At 44.1% G+C, this 20,616-nt stretch overlaps 1 protein-coding gene across 2 annotated transcripts; it reads left to right on the top strand.

The window, feature by feature from the left end:
* The first annotated feature begins 3,819 nt into the window (after positions 1-3,819).
* Positions 3,820-12,527, top strand: dld (deltaD). Of its 2 annotated transcripts, XM_035151570.1 has the most exons (12): positions 3,820-4,325; positions 4,470-4,772; positions 5,620-5,680; positions 6,536-6,793; positions 8,150-8,210; positions 8,335-8,465; positions 8,572-8,741; positions 8,834-9,050; positions 9,171-9,344; positions 9,460-10,189; positions 10,370-10,793; positions 10,916-12,527. In XM_035151570.1, exons 1-12 carry the CDS (start codon positions 4,272-4,274, stop codon positions 10,919-10,921), a joined length of 2,589 nt encoding a protein of 862 aa, XP_035007461.1. In that variant the 5' UTR covers positions 3,820-4,271; the 3' UTR covers positions 10,922-12,527. The 2 variants fall into 2 exon arrangements, with proteins under 2 accessions (XP_035007461.1, XP_035007372.1); XM_035151481.1 differs by lacking the exon at positions 10,916-12,527 and having other exon boundaries at positions 10,370-10,845.
* Positions 12,528-20,616: the final 8,089 nt, after the last annotated feature.

Raw genomic sequence — 20,616 nt, 5'->3', positions numbered from 1 at the left:
CGTACAAATTAAACATGTCAGTCTGCGATGGTTTTAATTGAAACCTGGATTCTCGCCTCGTCATGTGGGAACCCAGCTTAGAAGCTGTGACATTTGTTCTTGCTCAAATTGAAGGAACCAGCGTCCCTGTGAACTTTCTGTAACTGACCAGACCAAAGCCTGCCATGCTATGTGCAACAGTGTGTGTGTGTGTGTGTTCGGTGTGATGGTGATGATGTGGAGGTTCCCACGACGGCCATCCATCCATTTCTTGGCACACACACACACAAACACACACAGGCCATATGGCCACAGCATACCCATTGCATGCCTCCACTGTGCTTTGGCCCAGGGACCCACAGTATAGCTTCACCTACAGAGGCATGTGGCCTGTAAATGAGAGGATGGAGACAGAGAGAAATGGAGTGAGAGATCGGAGGATGAGAGAGAGAGAGATGGGAGGAAGAGGTTGGCAGAGAGGAAGAAGATAAGGGATGGAGAGACTCTACAGAGAGCTGGAAGTGAGGGTGGTTGGTTGGTGTTGTGGTGTTTGGTGAGCAGATGGCCGGGCTCGAGGAGGGGCGTGTCCTGTCCTCGCGACCCTTCACAAATCACACGGTTCTCCCCCGAGGGGCTCGCGACTCGGCCTTCAATAAGAATCAATGGGAATTACTGCGCGAGAGAAAGGGATGAATGGGCGGCGGGGCGCGAGACCTCTTCCTTTGTTGTCCCCCTGCGTGTCACAGAGCTCCTGGTCACACACACGCACACACGCACAAACGCACACACACACACGGACCTACACACGCGCACACACGTAGTTACACGTACACATAAACAATAGAAAAGCACTTCAGTTAAACAATCGACCTCCAGTTAAACAATTTTTTAACCTCGCACACGCACACACAAAACACACATGCGCACACAACACACGCATATGCACACAAACACACACGCGCACACACGTAGTTACACGAATATGCATAGACAATACAAAAGCACTTTTACGTTTTACAATTTTTTAACCTCACACAAACACACACACACACACACCCACACACACACAAACATGTACTCACATCCACAAAAATACTTACACACATCCACACGCACGTGCACGCACACACACGCACACAAACACTTACACGCATCCACATGCACGTGGACTCACACACACACACACAGATCAGAGGGGAGGAGTTCCTGCAGTTTCCTTAAAACACCATTAGAAAGTCTCCTGGCATAAATTGTGTTTTAGGGGAAAATGTCATCTTGCTGTTGGTAAACCAGGGGGTCACTTTCCATCTCGCCTTTCAGTCACGGTTTGCTGGCCTAATCGGAAAATGTGTGCCACGTCATGGTGATGAATGACTGATGGTATATATTGGCCTAATACAGGGAGGGAGAGAAAGAGCACCGTGGACCTCTGAAAGTCGGGATGAGTGTAAATAAAAGGCTTTAGCAGGGGGATTTTACGCCACGCCACATAGCAGCATTGTAGGCCATTGAGGAGGGGGCTGAAATCAACTGGTTAAATGAAATGAGCAGCGTCCTATAGCTAAACACACATACGGGTATACGGGGAAGACGGTGGCAGGCAAAGATAATAGTGTTAAAGCTTAAGGTTAAAGGCCCTTCAATCAGCATGGAGGAGTGTAAAAGAGCATATCATGGACACATTATACACAGGCCTCTCATTCATCTGTACACTGACCCAGAGGGAATTATAGCCAAGCAGGGTCATCACACCTATGCAGTGATAACACACCACCAGCTCCTCTACAACACAAGGACAAGACGTCAGCACTGTATGTGTTGACATGAAGGTCCTAATGAATGGGGACAGCAGCAGATCAAAACACAGAGGGTGCAGCGGTCTGAGCTGCCGTTCCTCATGTGTTTGTGTGTGTAAACATCATACAGTGCTCTGTACAACTTGTTCTTCATACAGGGCGCCACTACCTGCTCCAACACATTAATAGAGCAGTCAGTGAGATGGAGGCCCCGCTCTGGATCTTTGTTGTGCTGCTGTGTTCTGCAGAATGAGCTGAAGGACAAGTGTGACAGCAAAACCCAATCAGCAGCTCCCCCCATTTCGTTATTGTGATGGATGGATAGATAGATAGATAGATGGATGGATGGATGGATGGATGGATGGATGGATGGATGGATAGATAGATAGATAGATAGATAGATAGATAGATAGATAGATAGATAGATAGATAGATAGATAGATAGATAGATAGATAGATCATAATACCAATCATAATTTCAACAAGGGTCAGCTCTTCCCCACATGTTAATAACACAGTCAGTGTTATGTCACATAAAACACAGGGTATACTGTGTAGTCTTGTATCTCACGTTCAGGAAAAGGGGATAATTTACTGTCAAACATATTGTAAGATGATCGTTTATGTTCTCTCTCTCTCTCTCTCTCTCTCTCTCTCTCTCTCTCTCTCTCTCTCTCCCTCTCTGGTGGTGATGTGTTATTGTGGGAGAGCAGGTGCTGCCGGCCCAATTACCATACAGCTGAAAGCACAAAGAAAAAAAAAACTTTACTCCCTCCATGCCTCCCCTCCTCCTCCTCCTCCTGCCCCTCATTCCTGCTCCTCCCCCCCTCCGTCTCCTCACAAAGTCTCTTAATGACAGCCACGCGAGTGACACGCTACCAAGTCTCTTTTTACTGCCTGTACCGAAAAAAAAAAGCAAAGCAAGTAAGGGGGAAATACACAGGCATGCGGTGAAGTGAGGAAGAGGAAGAAGAAGAAGGTGTGCTGGCCCATAGCCACTCGTGTGTGCGTGGCTTAAGTTGTGTTGCACCTTCAAGGAGGCAACTTTCCTTCTTGCTTAATATTTTTAAACATATATAATTTACATTAGAGTAAATGGGGAATTGGGAAGGGATGGTCTAATTGTAAATCTGGCATTAAGGTGATAGGTTATAGTGGAGAAACAGCACTGATCAAATGCCCTCTATGATATTTGTATTTAATGCAATTGAATCAGGTTTGTTATACTAACAAAACTTTTTAAACATTTTTTTTACTTTTTATAAAACACTTCGTAACCTTGTTTGTATAAGTGCTGGCCAATGGAAATTGAGTTTTATTATTATTACCACGCAGTCAGAAATAATGTAGGATACGTGAGGAAAACAGCAGCTGTTTGGTGAGTGCGCACGTGGAGATGTATAGGACATGTATAGCCAATCATTAAAGATAAGATAATAAGAACAGATCGACTTGTATGGGGGGTGTGAACATGTGAGGACCACTGCAGGGGTAACACCATAGGAATGCGGCGGAGCAGATGGTCGTTGTAACGCAGTTGGGACGGCTGGCTGGCTGGAACAGGTCAGGGCATAGAGGCTTTACCATAACCCCAGATATGAGGAGTCATACCCTGGCACCCTGGCTGCCCACCCCCCCACCCCCCCTTATACATGTATAAATCACTTGATGGTGTGATGTGCAGGATTTCGTGCAGAGGTTGAAGAATTTATCGGAATGTAAATGCAAGTGTGGAGGAGGGAGGGCATCAGGGGAAGCGAGGGGTTGTTGCACATTTAACAGCTCAGTAGCCATTTGGTCTGTCCCTTTGAGAGAAAGAGAGAGGAGTGGGGGCGGGTTTTAGAGAAGTTGTGTGTGTGTGTGTGTGTGTGTGTGTGTGTGTGTGTGTGTGTGTGTGTGTGTGTGTGTGTGTGTGTGTGCCCCCCTCCTCCCTGCTCTTTCTTTGTGATGGCCCCGGGGCGGACTTGTGGTGGCGGTGGTGGTGGGATGGAGGGAGGGAAGAAGAGGAGCAGAGAGGCTCATTTGCATCTTATTACCCATCGCCTGCTGGCCCCGGTATAAAACCCTGTGCAGGGGCAGGAGAGCCATCAGACACACACACTGTTAAACCGAGAGAGACAGAGAAACTCGTTTTCTGCGTTTCAGGATCAGCATATCATTATGAAGCAAGTGGGAAAATAAACAAGGCCATCATCACATCGAGAGCTGCCTCTGGGTTGACTGGAATTAACTCTCTTATATTTCCAACGGGGATTTCATTCACCGAGAGGATCCTTCTTCATCTTTTTTTGCTGAGGATTACTTTTTGACACTGTAAAACTTTTTCTGGCTCGTTGTGGGAACAGACGCGTCCCAGGACAAACTTTCTCCTCATCCTCCCTCCCGTGCGTCAAGGCTTCACCTTGACTGTGAGTGGAAACTTTCTCCATGTGTGTTTGAGTTTGGCTGCTCGGACCCTGTGGAGCTTTCACCGCTTGTTGGAGGGCAGTCAACACAATGGGACGTCTGTCTCTGCTCCTGGTTGTCACTCTGTCCCTGCTCACCTGCCAGGTAGGTCCACTGAGGATGAATTATCCAACTCGCTCTTATCTCTGCACTGATTTTCACATTTTAAATGCGCATATTTCCCCCACTCTGTGTGGAACGCACCGGGCTGACATGTGTGTTTGTGTGTGTGTTGCCGCTTGTGTATAGGTTTCATGTTCCGGGGTGTTTGAGCTGAAGCTGCAGGAGTTCCTCAACAAGAAAGGGATAACGGGGAACGCGAACTGCTGCGCTGGAGGCTCCGCGCATCCGCAGGGACACCAGCACTGCGAGTGCAAGACTTTCTTTCGGATCTGTCTGAAGCACTACCAGGTCAACGTGTCCCCCGAGCCTCCCTGCACCTACGGCGGGGCTGTGACTCCGGTACTCGGCTCCAATTCCTTCCAGGTGCCGGAGACCAATGCGGACAGCTTCACCAACCCGGTGCACTTTCCCTTCTCCTTCACATGGCCGGTGAGTGTTTCAATGACAATGGACGAAGGGTGGCTTATTATTTATGCCACCATATTAATCCATCCTCCCCAGCACTTATTGATAATAAGTAATTTATAACTTTTTGGGCATTACCTTCAATACCTTCAAGAAACCACCATCCCCTGTAATATTCCATATTAACCCTATATGCATTTAATTCAAACACTAATATTTCTGACATGCAGAATGACTGTATTACCATGAGTCACATTTTGCAGTAGTAATGAAAAGCATGCGCAGACAGACAGTGGAGTTGTTATGGTCTTATTCCAGTGGGACACATTAGCTTTGAAGAGTGCAAAACGCAACAGATGCTCCCAAACTCAACACTTGTGAGGGTCTTTGTCAGCAGTGTGTGAGAGGGGCTATTGTAGTGTTCCTGTGCTCTTTGGTGGGAGGGGAGGAGAGTGTGTGTGTGTGTGTGTGTGTGTGTGTGTGTGTGTGTGTGTGTGTGTGTGTGTGTGTGTGTGTGTGTGTGCGTGTGTGGTGGGGGGAGTGGTGGGAGGGTTTTCACCAAACGCTCCCTCTCTCCTCCGACCACGCATGCAGGCGTGGTGGGAAATTTAACATCCTCTGAGTTGGCACATCATTGGCAGCGCAGCGTGAAATTCCGCCTCGTTTGGTTTTACGGCGGCGAGCGAGTGTGATAGTGGCAGGGTGTGAAAAGGGGAGCAGGTAGTGGCCCTTATTAGGCCCCTAATCAACACGGGAATTAGGCTGTGAAGTTTATTGGGAGGCCTCCTCTAATGGCCCTCTGCTGTGGGAGGGAGGGAGGCCTCCAGGCCCAGCAGCTGTTGACTCTCTCTGTGTCTCTGTCTCTCCTCAGGGGACGTTTTCACTGATCATTGAAGCCCTGCACACTGACTCCCTGGACGACCTGGCAACAGGTGGGTGGCAGCCAGAGAAGGCAGCACTGTAACTCAAAGACAGTGCCAGAAGGCTGATAGTGGCCTGGTTTCTCTCAGTAGCACGTTTTTTTCACATAGTGCTTCAGTCATTGGTGATAAGTGGGACACACTAAGTCTGATAAATGTTGTAGGTTTTGTTTTATTTTAGGCCTATTATGCTTAAGAGCCACTTATATGCTTACAATTTCTACACACAGGTCTTCCTTTAGAAACAGATGATGTGTTAAATTATCTACATTGCCTACTTTGTTGTGCTATCTCCTGATAGGACTAATAGTTCAACATATTAAAGCGTAATCTAGATGATATTTCTGACTGAACATCTGTGAAATGCTAAAAAAACCTAAAGTAAATATCCACTTCGTGCATAAAACCTGCTTATGTTACAACTTACTTGATTTTCTAATGTAGATCAGTGGGCCATGATGATAAGTAAATTATTTTAAACACAGTCTCTATGTTTTAAAGCACCAGGTTTCTTTAACATCACACATGCAGGGAAAAGGCCACCCATAGTTTTAGCAGGTGTTTGTTGTGATTTGTTCCAGTGGTGAGATATTTGCCACTGTTATCTTTTATCTCCTGTGCTTATCACTGCACTAATGATGACTAACTAGCAGCACAAGACAGGGGGAGTATGGGTGGTGAAGATAGAAATGTAAAAACCCTGTGGATGCCAAAGTTTTAACTTTAATCAGTCAGTTTTTTTAATAAGAATGCACAGTTCACAAATGTAAGCATTGTTTAGCAAATTAAAACAAGAAATATAACTCATAACTTATCTAGCAGTAATAAGATATGATCAATAACAAGCTGCACGCTTCTCTTCTACAGACAACCCAGAGCATCTGATCAGCAGGGTCACCACCCAGCGTCACCTCACCGTGGGAGAGGAGTGGTTCAAGGACATGCAGACATCCGGCGGGACGGAGCTTCGTTACTCCTATCGCTTCATGTGTGACGAGCACTACTACGGCGACGGCTGTTCTGTCTTCTGTCGGCCCCGAGACGATGCCTTTGGCCACTTCACCTGTGGCGAGCGTGGGGAGATCATATGCAACTCTGGCTGGAAGGGACATTACTGCACTGAACGTAAGTGGGTTCGATTTATTAATCCAGCAGTATATCTTTCAGGGGGTTTGTGCAACATGTTGAGAGGAAACAGTTGTAGTCTTGCTCAAGGTGATATTTGAATTCACTAACAGATGCTAGTGAGACAGATGAGCTTCAGGAGCAGCACAGTGATTAGCACTCGATGTTGATGTTTACATAGAGCATCTGATCCCAAAATGTTTCCTCAGTACATAAGGAATAATTATTGATTTTGACTTAAACTGGATGATGAGGTTAGAAAAAAACATTTCACCATCAAAACTGTAAAGAGCCCTAAATCAACAGTGATGAGGTAAAAACTTTGAGTGTTTTTTAATTTCTACAAAGTTTCTAAAGCTACTTTTCAAAGTTCATTTCCCCCAACAGTCCCTTGCCAATCATTATTGTTTAGGGACTTTTTCCACCTCCTAATGCGGGGCCCGTGTGCAACAGGCGTCAGTTAGTTATCCCATAGCTCCAGAGGCCTCCATTCTAATGAGCCGCACTGGCTCCTCAGTAATTCACACGCCGCGTGCCTTCCATTAGACCACTGCGGCCTCCTTTGCCCCAAACCTCCTCCCCGATTGGCCAAGTGGGGGTCCTGCATTGTTGCGGCCCGGGCTGTTGATTGGCCAAGCAGGGTTGTGTATTGTTGTGGAGGGGGCAGCTGCTCGGTGAGAGGAGACAATGGAGCAGCTGTCTGGTGGTTAGCTCCACACAGACCAGCTGGCCCTGGGGGGGGGAGGAGGAGGAGTGTGAGGAGAGACGGGAGGAGCAGAGGAGGGGAAGGAGAGCAAGAAGAGAGGAGAAGAAGAGAGGGGATAGGTGAATGGAAGAGGAAGAGAGGAGGATCAGAAGGAGGAGGGATGGTAGGGTGGGGTGAGATGGGGGTGGCAAGGGTGAGAAAAGGGACTTCTGACCCACAGTCAAGGGGAGAAAGGAGGCTTTGTGTGCAACGCTTTTGTGTCGGAGAGCAACCATGTTAAATAAGGGGCTTGTTGGCTGGTTCCCCACTTTGGTGACCAAAAGCTCTCGAAGCCCCCCAAAGGATGTTATAGCTGTGAAGCAACGTTTTATACAAGTTTTTCAAAATTTAAGAAACCAAAGGGTTTGAGCCTGCAGTCAGAAGTGACCCGATGACCCCGATTACCCTCAATATTTTATACTCTTCCAGCTACAAAGTGATGTGAACCACCAAACATGTTTTCATAAGCCTCTGTTGCAGCGTAGCAATAGACAGACGGGGCATGTAAACAAACTGGATCAAACCAACCAGACAGGCACCAGTTTGAAAACGCCTATGGAGGGCAAACATGTTTCCCATAATTCACTTGTCATCTTTTCTTTCCTCTCTAGCAATCTGTCTTCCTGGCTGTGATGAAGAACATGGCTTCTGTGAAAAACCAGGAGAGTGCAAGTAAGTACAGAAACTCTGGATATTGGGTTTTTTTCACACCTGATTTAAATGTAACATTTTACATTATCATCATTATCCTTGTTTCTGTTATGAGCAATACTGACTGAATGTTGTGTGTTAACAGGTGTCGTGTGGGCTTCAGTGGACGTTACTGTGATGACTGTATCCGTTACCCAGGCTGCCTCCATGGCACCTGCCAACAACCCTGGCAATGTAACTGCCAGGAGGGATGGGGCGGGCTCTTCTGCAACCAGGGTGAGTTCACTGAAGGATTTACCACTTTGTTAAAATCCCTCCGTTTTTTCCCCTTCAAATTTACAATGTGCTGTGCATTAATGTTGTTTATTGTTGATGGTTCCAGATCTGAACTACTGTACGCACCATAAGCCCTGCCTTAATGGAGCCACCTGTACCAACACTGGCCAGGGCAGCTACACTTGCTCCTGTCTACCTGGATTCTCGGGCGCCAGCTGTGAGGTCCAGGTTAATGAATGTTCTGGAAACCCCTGTCGCAACGGAGGCAGCTGCACTGTGAGTATCACGAGAGGAAGACAAAAAAACAACAAATTATATTCTGGCAACAAGCCTTAATGTAACCACTGTTTACATTCTTCCCAATGTAGGATAACGACAATGGCTACAAGTGCACCTGTCCGCCTGGTTTCTACGGCAACAACTGCGAGTTGAGCGCCAGTACCTGTGCAGATGGGCCTTGTTTCAATGGGGGACATTGTGTCAACAACCCTGAAGGGGGCTACTTTTGTCAGTGCCCGTTGGGATACGCCGGCTTCAACTGCGAGAAGAAAATCGACCACTGCTCCTCCAACCCTTGTTTGAATGGTAATTTGTCTTCTATGTTTTTACATCAACTATAAATAACCTACAATTAAACCTGCACCAGGAAGTAAATGTTTTGGGACTAACCTTCAGTCTTTGTCTCAATCCCTGTCCCCTCTGCAGGTGCAGAATGTGTGGATCTGGTGAACTCCTACCTCTGTCAGTGTCTTGACGGATTTTCTGGTCCTAACTGTGAGGACAGCGGCAGCATCTCTGGACACTGTCTATCCTTCCCCTGTCAGAACGGTGGGACGTGTCAAGAGGGAGTGAACGGCTACACCTGTACCTGCCCTCCAGGTATGGCAGCTTCAAACAGATCTCTCTTGATGGATTATGTTGATGTGCTTCGTCTTTTTTATACAGTTTTAGATTAGTTTGGTTCTAGACTGATAATCTCTGATTTCTTCCACAGGCTACACTGGCAAAAACTGCAGCTCCCCCATCTCCCGCTGCTCTCACAACCCCTGCCACAACGGAGCTACCTGCCACGAGCGTGGCGGGCGTTATGTGTGTGCTTGTGTGCCTGGCTATGGTGGTCACAACTGCCAGTTCCTCTTACCAGAGGTTCCTAAAGGTCAGCCGGTGGTGGACGGACCGGATCGGCGATATTCTTCACCGGAAAAAGGAAATGTTGAAGAGGAGGAGGATGACGATAGCGGATTCCCATGGACGGCCGTGTGTGCCGGTGTCTTCCTCGTTCTGGTGATCCTGATTGGTTGCTCAGTGATGGTTGTCTACATTCGTGTCAAACTGCAAGATCGGCAAAGTCACCACAGTGACAGTGTCCACAGTGACAGCCACGAGACCATGAACAACCTGACGACCACCAACAATTGTCTCCGCACTGACAAGGAAGTGGGTGCTTTGATGACGGCGTCCATTAAAAACACCAACAAGAAGGTGGATTACCATTCAGACCTTGCTGGGTCGCTGGGTGGTCTGAGTGGAATCAGCGGGCTCAATGGATCAGAGAAGAACGGCTTTAAGACTCGCTATCCCAGTGTGGAGTACAACCTGGTGCATGAGGTCCGGCCGGAGGAGCTGCTGCTGTGTAAAGAAGAGGAGCACGATGAGCCAGAGGTCAACTGTGAAATGCTGGATGAGTTTGACTCAGAGGAAAGATACAGGAAGAGACAAAAGAGGTACGTAGTTTTCAAAATATACACTTAAATAGGTAAACTCTTTTGAAACTTAGAATCATGCGTTCCTCAAACTAAGCTTGCTAAAAATGTACATCGTGCATTCAATGACTTTAGCATTTGTTGTTTGGAGGGTGGTATCTCTGAATCTGTTTGTAAACTGTTATCGTTCCTTTCCCACAGTGATGCATCAGAAAAGAAATACGATGAAGAGTCACCAAGCTGCAATGAAGCAAATTATCAGTCCTCCAGTGAACTGAACTATCACGCAGTAAGTGATCTTAAATACCAGTCAACCAGTGATGTCAAATACCAGTCATCCAGTGACGTCAAGTACCCATCAACCAGTGACGTCAAGTACCGATCAACCAGTGACGTCAAGTACCCATCAACCAGTGACGTCAAGTACCCATCAACCAGTGACGTCAAATACCAGTCAACCACTGATGTCAAGTACCCTGCAAGCAGTGACGTCATGTACCCATCAACCAGTGATGCTGAATACCACTGTCCCAGTGACAGCAGGTACCAGTGTACCACTGACACCAAATACCAGTCTGTTTACGTCATGTCGGACCAGAAGGATGAATGTATCATCGCTACAGAGGTGAGGATACAGAAATATATTTATCCTCCTGGCAAATGTATGATATAAATGTAACCCCACCCCCCCCCCAACACGGTGTGTTAAAAGAAACGAGACACTGATGTTTTTTTTCTGTATTACAGGTATGATACCGGACCAGTTTCCTCTGGTTGTGGTTGATCCACACACTCACCAGCCCTGAGCAGTACAGCTCATCTTGTCTCCAGGAGGTTCTACTCCTGCTGTTTGCTGCTGTTCCCTGGGATTTTTCCGGAGGACTTTTGAGCCACGGTGCTGCTGAGCCAGCAGAGTATTCATCAAGGCCTAAGTACTTTAGTGCTACGTGTGAATACAAGACAATTTTGACCCTCGATGGATGCTGACGCAGTACTATGGACAAAGTACCAAAAGACAGTGCTAGCAGTTCTACAAACTTTGTACAGAAACAGTGCTGAACATGTAATCATGAGTTTGAATGATAACTGCTGGAGAACTGATGAAGAGCTCGTTTGATGTCTTGTTGCAGTACTGGATGATTTACTGCTCGTACCAGGATGAACTCCTCTCTGCTGGTCAACAGCGAAGTATTGATTTGGATGTTGACCAATAATATTGTAGTACTGTGGAGTACTGATTGAACAGTTTAGTACCTTTGGAGTACTCAGAACTTTTGAAGTACTGTTGTAGTACTGTTATGTGTTGTGGTTTTACAATTCAGTGTAAAAGCTGTCGTGGATATTGAACAGTTCCGGTTCTGTGCAGTGCTGCAGAGTTGAGGGTGGAGTTATAGCAACATTAGAAGTTTTCAAACTGCAGCTGCTAAGAATTCATAAAAAAAAACTTAATTGGAACTTTAAAATTTTTTAAACAGCTACTCCAGCTTTACATCTTTAACTCTGCAGCACTGACAGAGACGATGTTGGCTGAGCTGGTTCTCAGCAGAAATAACCGAACTGAAGATTCCAGTAGTGACTGCAGATCGATCCAACATGGATCCTGTTGGGCCATACTGGCCTCTGACCCCTGAAGGTTTTAATACACAGGGCAATGTTTTGGGCAGAGTGACTCAGGAAACACTTTCAGTATTGGAGGACAAACAAAGAGAAATAAATCAGGCAAAACAAACAATAATTCATTATGAATTAATTTGTTATTTGTGTTCTGCTACAAAAAATCCTGGATAAAGTGAAATTATTGTTTCACTGTTAAAAATTAAATAATTTGTCATAATTGTCCCGACCTCTGATGATGCTGTCATGTTTCCAAGTGAGCTATGATGGACTAGTCTTAACTGCCAAGACCTCATTGCACTATGGAGGTGTGTGTGTATGAGTGTGTGTGTACAGAGAAGGTGATGTCATTTGTGTGGTGTCAGGTGTGTGCACTGCCCAATCCCGCTCCCCTCACCCCCAGTCTTCCACTATTAGCCAATTGAAGGACACCATCACCCTGCCTGCCATTGGTTAGGATCAATTGTTTTATTTTATTTTATTTGTTATCTAAAGAAAGGCGTATTCTTTTAATTTAATGATGTAATTATTTGTGTTTCATTTTGTTGTGATGTTTTTTGTTAAATCTCTTATAATTTAAGTTGGACAGTTTTTATTTGGCAGATAATGTATGTATGTAAGTTTGTATGTATGCATGTATGTGTTAGGCACTTGAGACCACTGTGACTGTGTTGTATTTAAGATAAAAGTCGTATGTACAGAGCCTGTCATTTTTATTACTGGAAAACAACGCAATATTTTTCCAAAATAAAAGAGGAATGAAATATAGAACATCTGCTGTTGACTGTTATCATGTTTTTAATTATCATCTCATGCACATTAGAAGTATACAGATCATGAAAATTAAGTTGCTACAATTTCCTTCTGTGCGGTGGCTTTATCTCACAGTAATGGGAGTTTTAGTAGCAAGGACCACAACTTAACAATTTGTAGTTTACAGGTTGTTACTGGAGTTGATGTATTGGATGTAGAGTATAGATGAATGGATGTTGAGGTAGCGGTGGAAGTGCAGGGAGAGTGTACTGATGACTGGGTGGAGGGAGACTAAGTTTGTGGGTTCCATTTCAGGATCATTGCACCCGAGCTGTTTACGGCCCCCCGGTAGGCCCCTACAATGCAGCGTGAGAGAGATGTGCACCCAACTGAATAAGAAGGGATGAGGGAGAAGAAGATGAAGGGATGTGGGTAGGGATGAGGTAAGGGTTAATGGATGAAGGGAAGGGAAAGGATGGGTTGACTGGGTATAGATCAGAGTGTGATGGGTTGACTAGGTATAGATCAGAGTGTGATGGGTTAAAGAGGCATTTAGATCAGAGCATGATAGTTTGATCAGGTATAGATCAGAGTGTGATGGGTTGAGCAGGTATAGATCAAAGTGTGATGGGTTGATCAGGTATAGATCAGAGCGTGATATGTTGATCAGGTATAGCAGAGTGTGCTGGGTTGATCAAATATAGATCAGAGTGTGATGGGTTTATCAAGTACATAGTTCAGAGTGTGATGGGTTGATCAGGTATAGATCAAAGCGTGATGGGTTGATCAGGTATAGATCAAAGCATGATGGGTTGATCAGGTATAGATCAAAGCATCATGGGTTGATCAGGTATAGATCAAAGTATGATAGGTTGATCAGGTATAGATCAAAGCGTGATGGGTTGATCAGGTATAGATCAGAGCGTGATGGGTTTATCAAGTACATAGATCAGAGCATGATGGGTTGATCAGGTATAGATCGGAGCGTGATGGGTTTATCAAGTACATAGATCAGAGCGTGATGGGTTGATCAGGTATAGATCAAAGCGTGATGGGTTGATCAGGTATAGATCAAAGCGTGATGGTTGATCAGCTATAGATCAAAGCGTGATGGGTTGATCAGGTATAGATCAGAGTATGATAGTTTGATCAGGTCAACCAATCATGCTCGATCAGGTATAGATCCGAGTGTGATGGGTTGATCAGGTATAGATCAGAGTCTGATGGGTTTATCAAGTACATAGATCAGAGTGTGATGGGTGTAGATCAAAGCATGATGGGTTGATCCTGAACCTAAGTTAAGTAGTTAACTTAATTTATATCTGGTGTGCACAACTATTGCTTTGGCTATATTTAGGAATAACAGAGTGAGGTTTGAATCATCATGCATCATCTCAAAAGATGGCAAAGCAAAATAATCTCTATACGGCCTTTTTTACATTTGCAGTTCCTCTAAAAGGCAATTTAACAAATCCAAGCTGAGCGATTTGTTGTCGCTAAGTGAGTGTTGGTATTTGCATATGTGCATGCATGTGTGTGAGTATATGTGTGTGCGTGTGTGTGTATGTAAGTTTGTCTGACACAGCAGAAGACTGTCTCCTTGTGGAACCACTAAATGAGACAAAGACACACCCCATAATCATAGACTGCTTAGCTAGCCTGCTCTGAGGCCAGAGCCATCTCTTTGTGTGTGTGTTTGAGTGAGAGAGAAAGAGAGAGAGAGAGAGAGAGAGAGAGAGATGTGCAAGGCTGCATACAAGTGTATTACTGTGTCTTGTTTGATTTTTTTTTTCTTTTAACTTATCGTATATTCCTCTCTCGCTCTCCTTTTCACTCTCCCTCTCTTTTCTCTCTCTTTCTCTATCCTTTCTGTGTGTGTGTGTGTGTGTGTGTGTGTGTGTGTGTGTGTGTGTGTGTGTGTGTGTGTGTGTGTGTGTGTGTGTGTGTGTGTGTGTGTGTGTGTGTGTGTGTGTGTGTGTGATCTTCTTTTAAGCAGAGGGGTATTTATAGCTGGGGAGAGAAACCACCAGTCTGGATTTAGTCCCGGTTGCCCCTGCCTGACTACTCTGTGTGTTGTGTGTGTGTGTGTGTGTGTGTGTGTGTGTGTGTGTGTGTGTGTGTGTGTGTGTGTGTGTGTGTGTGTGTGTGTGTGTGTGTGTGTGTGTGTGTGTGTGTGTCATTTAGTGACCACTGGGAGTGTAGAAATAGTCATCAAAGAAACTCATCTGGTTCACAGTCTCTATAAACACACACAAGATGGTGAGATTAGATGACTGATGATAAGAAATTAACGACAATTACAGAGGAAAAAGTACATTAAGTTGGTCACATGATCAGAGGGGAAAGAGAAAGAAGTGAAGTGAAGATCATATATTCATTGTGAGTACATTGTGAGATGGGGCCTTTTTTTAACATAATTACCAATTTCCCAACGAATAATTCATGAACAAATCATTCATATTTATTGGAGTGATATCTATTAGTGTGTGGAGTTTGGTGCAGCTTGACTGAATTCAAGGAGGCTTTAAGCATGGGCTGTGACGGTGGTATGCGCTCTACACTTGGTCTACTGCCACTTGAGTTCATGTACTGATGCACACTGAGTCAATGAGGTATCCTCCACATTTCAACGGACTTCACAGAGCAACAGATCGTAGCCGTGACCTGCCCGTTGGTTGTACACACAGGAACAGTTGCCCTTTCAACGACTGCAACTGTGACTGCTCAGAAACTATTTGTTTGTATTACGCAAGCAGCGGGCAGTTGTTAGCGCATACCATGCTAAGCTTTTTAACTTAACTTTTTTTCAGGGCCACAATAGCTTTTCGCTGAGTTGGAAAATCACAGGAGACAGGCTTAAAGCTGGTCTTTTGTTGTTGTTAGGCTGTCCTCCGACCACTGAACAGTCGCTCACTCTCGCATCCTCCCTCTCGGCATCTCTCTGGTGTCAATAGTCAGACAAAGCCCTGGTCACTGGCTGCCATATGCTGCCCTGTTGCACATAAGGAACAGCACTCTTTGAACTTCTGAGGGGGGGAATCAAACCTTCCTTATGGTAAACTACACAGGGGAGTGTCCAAGATCAGCTTCATATTGCTGTTCCCTTTCCTATGGAGCCATAGTATTCAACATTTTGTTTCCATGTTGTTCACTTTTTAAGTTTTGCACCATCACCATTTACTAATGATACAGGTTTAGGATGATGACTATAGGGTCACAAATACAAATAAAAACTAGAATGGCAGCTAGCAGATCGCATACCTCCACCCAAAAATCCGCTTAAATTCCATTAAGCTGCATCAAATTTCACTTATAGATATCAATCTTTTTAATACAGCTGATTTAAAAAATCTAAATCCATGAATTATTCTCTGAAAAAGGGTGAAAATGTAGAAAAACGTCCCTATCTTGAAATCTTACAAAAATAATTCTTTCATCTTGCCCCTGATCTAGATCCGCACCAAAATATAAGTATATATGTTGAATATAATGATGATATATTGTCTCTTTCACGCTCGCCCTCTCTCCTCACACACACGTTTTATTCTGACAGGGAGTGGGCAGGACCATATCTAATCCAGAGAACAGGCTGTTTAAGTGTGTCTCTGCTATAATCTGATTAATCTGTCCATTCACACCCTCCTCTCACTGATCTGTTTGAATGTATGTGTGAGTGTCAGCGTGATCATGTGCGTGAGCATGCATGTCAGTGTCCGTGTGTGTGTGTCTGTGTGTGTGCGTTTATGAAAGAGGCTGCTTGGAAAAGGAGAACAAGAGGGTAAGAAAGGAGCTCACACTTGGCCACTGACCCTTGTATTGTCCATACTATGGTCACCTGTCACACACACACACACACACACACACACACACACACACACACACACACACACACACACACACACACACACACACACACACACACATTCTTCTTTCCTATAGTTGTGAGGACTCTAAATCTAACCTAATCCTAACCCTAAAACAAGTCTTAACGCTCAAAAGGCCATTTGAAGTTGTGTTGAGGGGCCAAAATTTTCATAAATTGGTCGAAATTGGACCTCAAATCTATAGAAAGTCATGCACGCACACACACACACAAACTCACATTGCCATAAGACACTTGGGAAAATGACATAGACTTGCATTCATTTCATGGAGATATACCCTAACTCTAAAACTAACCTCTGCTTGCCAAACAATAACCTTTACCTTTATGATGAACACAGATTTTTTGGGACACAGATGTGGGGTTTACAAAACTGTATTGAATTGAATCTAAACTAATTAAAACGCACTGCATGCTTCAAACTAAATGAAGACAACTTCCACATTTTCCTGCAAAAGTGAAGTAGGGCCAAGGAGGACGCCATTTTCTCGGGATTAAAGTTGAAACAATGTTTCCCTATAAGACTGAGGAAATAGGGACGGCTTTGTAAACCACAGGTTGACATGTGGATCAAGGACTCTGGTTTGAGCCGAACTGGGGACCTTTGATGTAAGTTTTTTCACTTCTCCACCATTTTTTCCCCAGTTCTGGACACTGTTGCATCTGGACCCACAGCAGTTGCATAATTAAAGTAGCAAGATTCAGACTGGGGAAGAGTCGTCCTCAGCCGGGTTGACGACTCAGCAGCTACTGCTAAAAATTCCAAGTCAGTTTCGTTCACATTGCCTCGGTTTCCTACTTGATTTTTACATTGCAGGTACCTGTAGTCCATGAAATCATCAGGTCCAGGTCATGATCATCATCTGACACCACACATCTTGCTAAAGAGAAACAAGTTTTATTTGTGATATATGTTTGCACTAATTTAATATAATCTGCAAAGGATCAATGTCTCCTGTGGTCACCTTCCTTTTGGTTCTTTTTCATGTTTTGTGGCAGCTGGCAAACTATGAAGAAACTCACTACAGTCACCCACTGACAATATCTCTCAGCCAGTGCCCCCAGTCTGACATATTGGAAAAAGTAAAATTTAATGGCCAAAATTATAGTGGCAGTGCATTTTCTATATTATTTCTGTTGCTGGAAATATAACATTTCATGAGAAATAATACATTTTTTGTTGGTTTAAAAGATACATAGTCCAGCTTTAACTTTATCTGTCTGACCAAATAAGCAACAGCATCTGTATTATGACATGTAACACGATAAAAAGCACAAATGCATTTGAGCTCTCTTTATTTATCTGCCCCTTTTGTACTGTGGGAAACTTGATTCAGAACATCTAGAGTGGTTCTACTCTTTTTGAATAAATGATTTAAATTCAGTTTTATCAACTGATGTTTAAACTGAATTTAAATGCCACTTGACAACTCATTATGTAAAATAACAACAAAAAATAAGTCGTTTGTGTGATTACAGATGATACATTTGAAGCCTTTATTGTCTCCATGACTTCTTGTTGATTTTCATTCAGAGCAAAACAAACAGCATCATAACAGAGACTCGCTGACTTTATTCTCTCCACTCTGTCCTTTATTAGCATTTCAATTTGTCAGTGGGACTAATACCCACACACACAAACAGGCCATTAGTGACGAGTGATTTTTTGGGGCTGAATCTTGTGGGAAAACACAGGTTTCTCTCTCAGCCATCCTCCATTGTTGAGTTTGAACAAACGACGTGACCACAGCAGCCCGAGTTGCACAATGACAGACAGCTTATTCAGCTACTTCATCTGTCGCAGCTCCCCAGGGACCAGGCTCAGATCTTTTCCCAGTGCTCCAACTCTCTCTTTCACTTACTCCATCTCCCCCCTCTGGCTTTTCTCTCTCTTTGATTGTCCCTCTTTTCTGACTCAGTTAATATCAAAAACATGACTCTATCAATTTTTTTGCCATTTCTATGGATATTGCACACATACTTGTTGATTGAATCCCCACTTTGGGGGATGGCGTTTCCAAGTCAAAGGTGTTAAAGCAAGCCATATTTCTCATTCCTCCTCGAGAGCATTGTTTTTGTTTTTATTTTGCTTTTTGTCATTTCTCCCTGGGGGCTATAGCACTTGCAAAGAGAGCCATTCCTTCAGAGACACCAGCTCCCATCAGTGCCTTCTGGTCATTACTGGTGCATGGTGGGAACAGCTTGGCGAGGACAATGATTGGCTAGAACAATGAAACTGGGGGGCTAACACAAAGGACACGCCCACCACACGATGGGAAAGAGCTGCGGAGGAAGCAGATGTTGCTACAGAGGACAAGCGGGAGGGGAGAGAGAAAGAGAGAGAGAGAGAGAGAGAGGGTGACACAGAGATGGCAGATGTCTCTCTCTCTCTCTCTCTCTCTCTTGATTTGTATTAAACTCTTTACCATCAGGTGAGAAGAGAAGACCGTTTTTACCTGCTTCTGCTGCTCTGTTCGACAGGTTGTAGTCCAGATCAAAGCAGCTTTGTCAAACTTCATTCATCTACTGGTGTCGATTCTCTGTTGAATTTGTGTGTGATATTTCTCAAACCAAAGTTCTGAATCACGCTGTTTCTATTGATCCTCCCAGATTTCTTCTCAACCCTTCCTCCTTTTGATTTCCCATGTAGTTCATGTCCCAACCATGTTAACATGTCATATATTACAAACAGGTAGGTGATAAGTTACATTACAGGAAAAGCCTGAAGTAAAAAAGAGGAGAAACATAAGAAAAGGTGATGCTTCGTTCCAAAGCACAAGGTGTTGAGTATGAAAATGATGGATGTGTTAGACAGTCCTCTTTAGAAGAATGGTGATCATCTCTCAGTGATGAGTATTTCAAACCAGCAGACTCACAGAGGTGCAGAATCTATGGTTGTCTAACACCTTGTGGCCTAATGTTTATGTTGTTTATTTCTTTTATTTTGTTACCTTACTGCATGAATTCTGTATCTGCTTGTTTCAACATTTACCAAACTTTCAGGTTCTGTGTGATAGAACAATGGATCCTGCAGAGTGTTAGTGTATTGTGAGTAGTGAGTATTTGTTGATTGTTTTCCTCTGAAGATAAGCTTTTTGATTTCTCACCTGAAACGGCTCTGCAGCAGTCAGTGAGCTTCCTCTGTGAGTGGAGCAGCCGTCTTCTAGGAGCAATGCTTTTTTAATGACGACTCGGCCAGACAGATGAGAGAAGCTGTGATCAAGCGTAATGCAAATTATGAGTCGTTTAAAGTGACTTGACGGTAAAGAGCAGCGGAGGAAACTCGTGTCTAGCCTTGTTACACAAAGTCAGACTTGTTGTTTTTATTAAATAGATTCATGTGGTTATTTTATTTTGCTGTATATCCTCTTGTATAACATTATGAATGACGACGAGGCCTTGATTTGAACTGGCCTTAATTATTTTTCCAATTTCATTTTGTTTCCAATGCTGTTAAATGAGATTGAAAAATGATATATATATTTATATATATATATCACACCTTATAGTTCACTCAGCAGGTGAGTTTAAATGGATGCAGTTAAAATTACCTCATAAATTACTTTACACATTTTAAAGATGTTTTGTTGCTCACTTTTTTCTCACCAATGTTTTCATTTTGACTCTTAAGTGCCCTCTTCATTTATCCCATTACTCTTATTCTTATGTTATTCTGTAATGCACTAAATCTACACTCTGTTTTTTAATTGAATTCAGGGGGAGAGTAAATTTGTTCTTCCCAACATGGAGGCAATTAGGGATCAACCCCACACCATTTACATTTATACAAGGTTGTCAGTTCATGGGAATACACTCCTCTCTTCAATATGCCCATTCATGAAGGCCAGACAAATTAGACTGCAAATTCACACAATAAAAATACCGATTCACCCCATGAAGACAAAAAAAAGCGAACAGCTGATGGGAACAGATCTCCCTGTGTTCTCTGACGCTGCCACGAGAGAACAGTCATCACTTAAAATAAAAGAAAATAACAATTTAGACATCACCAGTCTGCCAGATTTGATAGACAAAAAGAACTGGGATAGGACCAGGTCTGATCCGCTGAGACAACAGGTGGGGTGTAGATCTTGTAAAGTGTGCTGTGGGATGTTGCTGTGGTTAGGCACTGTGTCTGTGTGTATGCTCTTTGTTTTCATCTGTGTGGCGTGGATGTGTGGGAATGGACCTCGGTCTG

This window comes from Hippoglossus stenolepis, chromosome 1 (genome assembly GCF_022539355.2).
Source record: "Hippoglossus stenolepis isolate QCI-W04-F060 chromosome 1, HSTE1.2, whole genome shotgun sequence".
NCBI classification, from domain to species: Eukaryota; Metazoa; Chordata; class Actinopteri; order Pleuronectiformes; family Pleuronectidae; genus Hippoglossus; species Hippoglossus stenolepis.
The sequence above is the reverse complement of the archived record's forward strand: the minus strand, read 5'-3'. Positions and strand labels throughout refer to the sequence as shown.